The sequence below is a fragment of the Crocodylus porosus genome, unplaced genomic scaffold (assembly GCF_001723895.1).
Source record: "Crocodylus porosus isolate Cpor-Errol unplaced genomic scaffold, CroPor_comp1, whole genome shotgun sequence".
NCBI classification, from domain to species: Eukaryota; Metazoa; Chordata; order Crocodylia; family Crocodylidae; genus Crocodylus; species Crocodylus porosus.
The window spans coordinates 78,248,956-78,258,923 of NW_017728906.1; the positions used below are offsets into that span (position 1 = coordinate 78,248,956).

The 9,968-nt window shown below is 40.2% G+C and overlaps 1 protein-coding gene across 1 annotated transcript in view; it reads right to left on the bottom strand.

Annotated features, from left to right (window-relative positions):
• Window positions 1–290: 290 nt before the first annotated feature.
• ASMT (acetylserotonin O-methyltransferase) overlaps window positions 291–9,968 on the bottom strand; it is a 15,365-nt gene continuing 5,687 nt past the window's right edge. Inside the window, exons 5-8 of the mRNA XM_019529241.1 lie at window positions 8,494–8,612; window positions 4,480–4,620; window positions 1,613–1,735; window positions 291–916 (exon numbers count right to left, since the gene is read on the bottom strand). Coding sequence (XP_019384786.1) covers window positions 705–916; window positions 1,613–1,735; window positions 4,480–4,620; window positions 8,494–8,612 — 595 coding nt within the window. The 3' untranslated portion in view covers window positions 291–704. The remainder of the gene's footprint in view (window positions 917–1,612; window positions 1,736–4,479; window positions 4,621–8,493; window positions 8,613–9,968) is intronic.

Consider the following 9,968-nt stretch of genomic DNA (forward strand, 5'->3'; position numbering starts at 1 on the left):
CCTATGGCTTGAAACAGTATTCAGGAATATTCAATAAAACTGGAAGGTCACAAATTGGGTCTTAAGTCTGTGTTGTGTCAGGGTTGATTGCAGTTTTACATAGAGTTTAGATTATAATTTGTACAGGATGATTTGGATAGGCCTGATCCTGCCTCAGGCAGCGGGGTGGACCTCTGGAGGTCCCTTCCAGCCTTACTTCTCTATAACTCTATGAAATCTTGACACGAGAGAAGTTGCTTTTTTTACATTTTAGGGACTCCCATAGAATCTAAATGGATCTGATTTTAATACAGAGGTAAGTTATATTTTTTTCAGGAAGGAAACAAAATATAAACTAAACTTCAAAATAACAAGCTAAACTTGGGCAGAGTAGAAAAAGTATAAAATTGGACACAGTATAAACTGTATAAAAAGCAAGAAGTATAAATGTTCTACAATACATTGCTTTCAAGTGATGCTTTTTGTTAAATGTGTATTAACGTCTCTTTTCCTAACCATTTAGGGTTCACAGTGAAAGGAAAGTTGTATTCAAGCTGCCAGACTGTCAATCCATATACGCTCAACATATGTAATTAGTGACTGTGCTAACATTGTATTATTGCACAAAGAAATTGACTGGAGCTGGGATGACTATTGCAGCCTAATAAAAGCTTATCTCTTTATGCCATTTCTGTACCTAACAATAGAGAAGAAGAAACAGACAATTATTTTCTTCCTAAAATTGCATCATAGAGCTTTCCAGTTTTCTTGACTTGAACTTCTTTGAAGCCTGCTGCCCTGAGAAGGTTGCTGTACTCGGATGATGTTTTTTCTTTCCCTTCAGCCTGTACCAGCATGTTCAAAGAATAGACCTGGGTATCCAAAGGTCCACTTTTGTCTTCATTCAGAAGTGTTTCAACCACCAGTACTCCACCCCCTGATTGAATAAAGAGATTTAAAACATATGTTGATTTATAAATGGACAGAACCAAAGCTTATTTTCCAACTTCATGAGCATGAACTAACCACTTAGAGACCAGACTTTACTAAAAGTAAAATCATGTGTCATTGCTATAAAAGCTAATAAGGTATCATCAGGAGCTGCATGCATCATTCTATTACTACGTGCCCTACAAAACAGACAGTGAAGGGAAGCAAATAACTGATTCAAAAGTAATTTATTTTTTATTAAATTACCTGGAGTTGTGATTACTCAGCATCTCTAAAGACCAGGTCCTAAAAGCTATAATTTCAAAGATATTTCCAAGCACATAAATATGCAGACAGGTACCTAATGATAACCTAGTATCTAACTTGTATTGGGAGAAAAGGGCCTGATTCAAAAAAGTATTATAGCTGTTGAATTCTAACCACTAATTCTGTATCAAAATGTCACCTGTCTTCATCTTTAAGTTCATGTGAAATTCTGCCTCCATATGTGGATAGTGAAGTGGCCAAACTTAGAAACCACCTGTGATTATTGTTTCTGTCATCATCATCATTTTTCTTGTTGTTTAATGTGGTCATCACAAATTCATCATGCACTAAAAGCCCTTCATCCAAATGGCTGTTTAAAATAATACCTCAAACAAATGATGTGTTAAGCCCCTGCTTTTCAAAGAGGAAAACATACCAGGCTTGCAAACTTTGTGTATTTTTTCAAGGAGATGCATGCATTTGTCATCTGGCCAGTCATGCAGGATTCTAGCCAAAATGTAGAGGTCAGCTTCTGGAACTGGGTCTTTAAAAAAATCTCCTGTACCAAAAAAAACAAAATAAACAGTGTGCCCCCCCCCCCCCCTGCAAAAAACAAAAAAGGAAAAAAAGGAAAAACATTATCTAATTAGGCAAGCATTTTAAATTCATGCATTGCAAGCAGTACAATTCCAAAGTTGTTCAAGGGACTTGGTGGGAAGCCATGTTAATTTCCTCATTTTTCATTTCCTTAGTCAATGTTAAGTAGTCACTAACACTGAATAACAAAAATGGCAGTGCAGTCTGGCAGCGTGGGGGATGTTTGTTCCTTTTTTAAAATATGGCCTTGGATATTAGAGCATCAAAACATTTAAAAGAGATACCAAATACTTTGGAAAATATTTTAGTGTTTTAAACTTTCTCCAAACAAATTAAAATTAATGTGCACAATGCAATTAAAAAAGGTGTAGGCCTCTTCATAAAGAAAAGGTTAGTTTTCACTTAGCTGAAAATCAACTTAATTCAACTTAAAATAGCCTCCAATCTAAAGAGGCATTCGTGACCTAAAGGGCTAGGGACAGACATTCAAAAAGTCTGAGCCTGAACTGATTCAATCTTTGCAGGTTAGTCTAACCTGGCTAGGCTGAACCAGTTTGTAACCAGAGAGACATCCCCTCTGGACTGAAGAAATGGAGGTATATGCCTGCCGTGGCTCAGGCTAGAAGCCAGGGGGAGCTGGAGCAGCCCTCCTTTCCCTTCCTTAGGGCTAAGTGGAGGAGGGGTATGGCCAGGCCCCAGCAAGACACTGATTAGGAAGGGGTTCCCCCTCCTCCCTCACTGCTGCTGACCAGTGAGGGAGCTGGCAGGGAGTTACATGGCATTTACTTACACAGCAGGGAGTTACACCAGGAGTTAATAGCATTTATTAGCCCATCAAAATGAAACAAAAGCTTCTTTCATTGGTTCAATCTCTTCTTAAACAGCTTTTTCCAAGGATGGAATGGAGGGACATTACCAGCTACCTGTTAGCTCCAAAAAGCCCTAAGCCAACATTGTCTGTCTATCTTACACAGACACCACTCAGTATTAACTAGCATATCACATGCTGGCTATGGGCCATGCTCTGGGAGAGTGGGATCCCTGCTTGAGCAGGGAGTGGTGAAGGGAGAGGGGGACAGGAGGAAGCCAGGCAGAGGCTGCTGTGCCTGCCATCTCTGCCGGAGCTCCAGTGAGGGAGGGCAGGGGCCAGCCCAGCTCTCTGGAGCAGAGCCCTGCCCTGGGCTACAAAGTATCTGGGATGCTAGGGATTAAGTTAAACCAGGGAGGGATCTGGGACAGACATTGCATAAACCATTTTGACCCAAATCAGTTAAATCTGATGTTACATTCAACCAGGTTTATCTCAAACTGGTTTCAGCCACTTTCAAGCTGGTTTATGTGCATTGAATGTCTGTTCTGTTACAGGTTTAAACCAGTTTCTGATCACTTAAACCAGATTATGTGCAATGTCTGTCCCTACCCCTGATGATTTACTGCCAGCAAACTGAGCAAATCTACCAGTACTGGATAGTTGATAATGACCTTTGGATATCTACTTGGGTACCGAACCCATACTGGCATTCTCTCTTTTTCTTTCTGTCTCTGTGCTGCTGAACAGATGTCTCTGCCAGTATCTCCTTGTGTGCTTCACCTTCTCCCATCACAGTCAGTGGATGTATATCACCTGTCACATTTCTCTTTGTTTCTAAGTCTTCCCTCCTTGTCAACTTCTTTACCACTGGATCACTAGTCTCAGTTACGTGCTTTCTCATTGCAGAAAAAAAAATGTTTCTATTTAAATAGTGAAAAATAAGCTACCTAGAACAAGGTTTCCCAATGTTCAGTTAACCTTACAATTGTAACATATATTTTGAGATTATGAAAAATTTGAAACCTATTACCTGTTAATTTTTATAAAAATCTGTATCTATACTAGGTCAAGACTCTCATTTATATCTATAAATAAAAATGAAAGTCTTGACCTAATGGAAGTGGACACAACTGACAGGCCCCTGAGCGTGACCAAGAGGAACTGGTCGTGCAAGGGATTTTGAAGAACTGAACACCTGCCAGGGTCTCCAGATGGAGGATGAGTGACAACCTGTGCAGCTAGGCAGCATGTAAACTGTTAATTGTTTTAATACTTACTTTCTTTTAAATGCTTTTCCTTCTGAATGAATAGTATTTTGCTTTATGCACTGAAAAACCTTTTGGCTGTCTCTAACACGTCAGGACTGCAGAGACTGAACTATGCCATCAGAACTGCTAAGGCAATCCCAGTGAATTTCAGGGGTTTGCAGCCAAAGACCCCAGTCTGAAGGGAGAGAATTAGGAGACTGCACAGCAAGGAAAGTGGTATCTAAAAAACTGAGACCTAAATGAGGTGCCCTCAGGGTGACAATGAAAAGTAGGTTCTGTGATAATAGCCTATATCTCCTCAGATGTAACATGGGCATTCTTCTGCACCTCTACAGTCCTACTACTACTCTCAGTCGTGTTTCACTCTAGACCTACCACAACTTGGGGAAGCCATATGTGTACCATGTCTACCACATGATATCAGAAAAAAATCTTCTCGCTTTCTTTTTACATTGTTGCTTAATGGGGCATTTGGGTGTACATTTTTGCCAATGTATAACTCAGCATCACCCTAGTGAGTAATAAAGGAAAAATGCTTATATTGCTAGTTAAATTCCATCGTAAGCATGATCCCTCAACAATTTTTTTTGTCTGCACATGACCACACACAAAATGAACCAACTTTACCTTCATGGAACATTATCCGATGTTCCTCTGGGGGTATAAAATGCTCCTTTGCCACTTGTGCCACTTTAGGTAGGTCATAAATTGTGACTGTAGAATTTGGGTACAAGGAAATACATTCTTGGGCCAAACCACCTGCACATCCTCATAGGGAAGTAAAATAAGAGGTGTAAAAGTTCACATACATATATGGACAGATTTTTATATCACATCATCCTAAGAAATATGGACCACGATGAATTCAGCCTCAGAGCACCTTGTAAGTTAGGTTTATTATCCATATCTTACAAAACAGGAAACAGATGATTTCGGGATAGTGAATCTTGTAGCTACGCAGGGGGCTGGAAAAGATTACCCTTGAGGTCCCTTCCAACACTATGATTTTATAAAATACAAAAAAGATTATTGACCTGCCCAATGTTCCTCAGAAAATCTCGTCTACTCTGAAATACAATTCAGATCTCCCAACATCTAGTTCTGTGTTTTTGATACTAGACTCTAAACAGTTGTATTTAAAAATCAATGAAATACAATGCAAATAAAACTGGTTAAATACTTGCATACAAAGAGATTTATTTTTCTCTTTGAAAACTAATTTTCATGAAATACCAATTTTTTGTTTCAGCTTTTAAAAAGCAGTCCACAGTTATTGATTTTCTTTGGGTTTTGCTTTTTATTACTGAAAACATAGGCTTCTCTAAACAAAAACTGTAGAAAACTGTTGGATAGCTACTCATAACAATAAATATTTCATTATTTTTCATGAAATCTTGACTTTTTTTTTTAAAAGAGAGATGGATCTGTTCAAAACTCCATAAAACAAGGATGTCTTTAATTATGATCCTTACCACCCCCCTACATCTTGAAATTTTTTCCACTAGAAGTAGATACGACTAAAAGCTAAGGAATAAGTGGCCTACCATGTTAAAAGTCACTGTTAGCTATAAGACTAATAATTCTTTCTCCAGCAATTAGGAAATCTTTTAACTTAATAATAATAGCCAAAATTTATATAGCCCTTTTCATACATAAATATCTAAACAGATTATGAGGTCATTATTGATATCCCTATTTTACAGATGGAAAAACTGAGGCACAGAGTAATGAAATGATCTGTCCAGCCGCAGTTCCAAAAACAGACCCAAGATCACGGCTCTCTCCTCAAGGCATAGAGTATCATAATTATCATGCTGGCTGTAGCAAGAATCTTCTGAACATTTCTCTCTAAGCTGTCTTAATAAAACCTCTATGTACCTCCCATTTCATTTCTAACAATGGATAATGTTATATAAGAGAAATGCCATATTCATCCAGGGCCAAAATAACCAGATTATCTAAAGATGAAAGATACAAGGGCTGCCAGTGCATTGCCTAACTTACTGTTCACTATTCAAAATAGTATTTATGGGGCAATATTTTTCAGTATTAGATTTTGTTTGGATTGTAGAACAACCCACAAAAAGGAAAGAAAGAGCAAGGGACTGTGCATTGACATTCACTTTAAATGGCTTTCATTTGATATGGTTTTCTCAAGGTTTTATATTAATGTTTTGCTCCCTTTAATAACAGATCCTTGAAAAACTTAATGCTAAACTGGCTGCTCTGCTGTGTGTTTTCTGTCCATCATCCTACAAGCACAGGGCTTAAGTACTATGTAATTAGTCATAAGCATGAATCTCTGTGCATTGATTATTTAACAGCAGCTTGATGCAAAAACCACTGTAATCATTGGAATGGTTCCTACTAACTCCTATAGATTTTGAATCGGATCCAAAAAGAACATGGAAAGTTTTTTCCTACATGGACAATGAAAAGAGAGAAAAGGATAGATGACGACAAATTAGAACTCATGGCAAGCCTGACAACTTCTACAGCTTCCTTTAAATAAAGACTTGATACATTCAGCAACCAACAACATTTTTCAATTCCCTTTTAATAAAAATACTGAGTAACTTCTGAGAAGTAGAGAACTAAAATCCCAAAGCGACAGCACAATTGTGCAATTTTCTAGGCTGATGGGAAATGGCAGGAGGAAGTAAAAACTTGTAATTAAAGTTGCAATGGGACAGTTTTGGAAAACTGCACTGTTCTGAACACACAGAGTTTCAGAATATGCTTGCTTAAAATTAGAGTTTGATTGAATTTTCTGACAACATTTATTTTCTATGAAAAATTACTGGGTACATCTACATGAGATGCTAAAAGTGCAGTAGACTAATTCTACTGCACATTAGCTCATCATGGTAAAAACCATATTAATGTACTATTGCACAGGAGAATTCATCTAATGTGCATTAGGATCACATAAAAGATGTGTGCCAGTACTACTGCACAATAGTGCTGATCACGGCACATGAAGTTAGTACTAATTATTATAATAAGAATAATAATATGAGTAATTAATAATAGTAATTATAATATTAGTAATAACAGGTACTAACTTTATGCACTGTAATTATGACACATTAATGCAGGTGTACACATGCCTACTGAGTATCAAAAAGAAAATATTCTATGATACTAGTGTTAAAGTGGTGTTGTAGCCATGATGGTCCAGGAATTATATTGGACAAGCTTTCAAATACCAAAAGACCTGAAGAATACTTCTTTGTAGTCAAAGGCTCATCTAACTTTATCCCAGCTATGCAGTTGGTCCACTAAAAGATACCACCCACAAAAATCCTTGACTTTTTGCATATTTATGTCCTATTTGGTTCTGACAAAAAACTTTTGACCAAAATCTGGCAAATGTAAATGCCTGGTTTCCTGCCAGCTTGCTCATCAACATCCTACCTCTACAATAGCCTGTACAACAGATTTGTGGGATTGCCCGGGTTCCTTGACAGCCCTGTGCAGTGGAGAGCTTGGATGCTAGATCTCCCAGGGCTACCATTGACTCAGAGTTCCCAGGGAATGCAGGAAGATTCAGAAACACTAAAGCATTCCTACTGAAGGAATGACTGTCTGTTTCCAAAACAAGGTTTTGTCTTTTAATTCCTAATAGTGGTTAAATTATTTTTTGCAAAAGCTCAATATTTTTTACAGATTTTCAAGGGAAGAACAAAGCATGTACATGGAACATGATTCAGCTAGGTACTTCTGTTCTGAAGTCCACGAATTTTCTCACTATGACTGATTTAGAACCGAGAGCATGAAAGTTATGAAAAAATTCACTCAAGAAAACGTTATCATCTAAGGGAGCTTCATAAACCAGACAGGGAGGATGAAGCAACTGAAAATATCTGCTGAATTCTGGCAGTCACATTTCTGGGCTGAGCTTGCTGTATATTGGCAGAGGTTAGTTTCATATTATTCAAGGCTCCAGTAAAAAGTTATCGATATGAGTCATAAAATCTTTGCAAGGAAAAATACTATCTGTCTGGACACTAATACAAGCCTTTAAAGTTTGAGAGATCAGAGTATCCAGGACACATTCACCTGATTTTGTTTGTTTTTTACATTTTTGAAAAATGGAAAAGCAAAAATAACTCAACCCCTTCAAAAAAAAAAACCTCACCCTGAAAAAGTCCAAAGCAACCAACTAACCAACCTTCCCACTTAAGGAAGTAGAGATGAAGACTGCCTGGTGCTACAAATAATGACAGGAGTAAAATAGAGCTATAACAGTAACGCTGTTGGGGATCAGAAGTGAATGGGCAATTTATCAACCTAAAAACACTGATTAAAGTGAAGGAGAATAGCCTGGAAGCTGCTCTGGCAGTATTTATTAAGCAGTGGGAGAAGAGAAATATGAAAACCTGACAAATCAACAAGGAGGAAAATAAGCTGCTATTTAGATATATGATGCTCTTCAGACAAAAAAAATCATTTAGCATTAAAATGCTTTTACCATTCCCATATCTTTTTTCTAATCTCCAGCAAAATATAAAAATCTCCTCTTTTGATTTACTCAGGCAATCAAATCTGTCCTGCTTTTCCACTACTCCAATACTTCATGCATGCAGTATTTTTCCATAGCTTAAAAAGGAGAAATGTCAATGTTGTAATGACACTTACCTCCTAGATCATAAATGTGGGTGAAAGGTGAAAGGTCAAATGCAGCAATTACATCTCTACCACATATACTCCATATTTCATTCAAACCATACATGAATTTGATCATCTCTTCTTCTGATCTAGTCATATGACAGAATATTATTTGTAGGACAAATACATTATGATATGCTGTCTATAGTCTAGTACAGGGTGGGCAAAATATGGCCCACGGGCTGAATCAGGCATGCCAGGCACTTTCAACCAGCCCACGGCACCCATCAGCAAATTGTGCCCTGCCCAGCCCTTCCGCCCACAAAGGTGGGAGCAAGGTGCCCACACGTATGCACCCCTACGACATACCCTATTGCACCTTCCTCCCAGCCTCGTGGGTGGAAGGACCCGGCCCTGCCAGCATGCAGCTTCTGGGCGGGAGTCCAGCCACCCCCATCAGAACCTGTTTCGCTTCCCCAGCATCCAGCTTGCTCTGGGTGGCGGGCAGGGAAGCAGCAAGGCATGGTGAGGGTGGTAGAGATGCAGCTGGGCAGTGCAGTGCAGAGCCCATGCCCAGGGGGGTGGCAGGAGTGCAGAGCTCGGCTGGGCAGGCTGTGGTTGTGAGGACGCCCCCACACTCCCCCACATGGAGCGCAGCCTCCAATGTTGGCAGCAGCCGCAGGTGGGGCACTCAGGGTGCTCATGCCCAGCGCAGGTGCTGGCACCTGGCAGGTCATAGTTCCAGCCTGCGCTGTGGGCAGGGGTGAGAAGCACAGCTTGCTCAGCCATCTGTATTGCAGGGGCTCTGTGCAGCACGCCTGCACTCACACCAGAGGAAGTGCCATGTTGGAGCTGGCTGCCTTCCTCGACCCTGCTGTGCACCGGAAGTGGAGGGAACCCCACCCCCTGGTTCCCCCTGGAGTCCAGCATGGGGCTTCTCCCAGTGTGAGTATGGGAGCTATAGGCATGCCATGCAGAGCCCCTGCAATAGAGGTGGGCCGGGCAAACTGTGCTTCTCACCCCCCCCCATCTGCAGTGCTGCCCAGAACCATGCCCTGCTGGGTGCCAGTATTTGCACCAGGCACAAGTGCCCTAAGCCCCTCCACCTGCAGTTGTGCGCCATGTTGGGGAGTGTGGGGGGATCCCCACATCCCCATCCTTCTCACATCTCCCACCCTACTCCCACAATCTCCACTGACATATATATACCTGAACATACCCTATGCCAGTGGTCTCCAAAGTGGGGTGCGCACACCCCAGGGGGTGCGCAAGACGATCCATTGGGGTGTGGGAAGAAAATATTAGAACTTCTGTTTATATAAATATACATATATTGGGGGTGCATGCTCAAAAAATTTCTACTGATGGGGTGCATGAATATAAATATACATATATTGGGGGGGTGTGCTCAAAAATGTTTTATTGATGGGGGTGCGTGATCAAAAAAGTTTGGAGACCACTGCCCTATGCCCCCACACACATAGTCATGCCCCCTTACAGCCCCA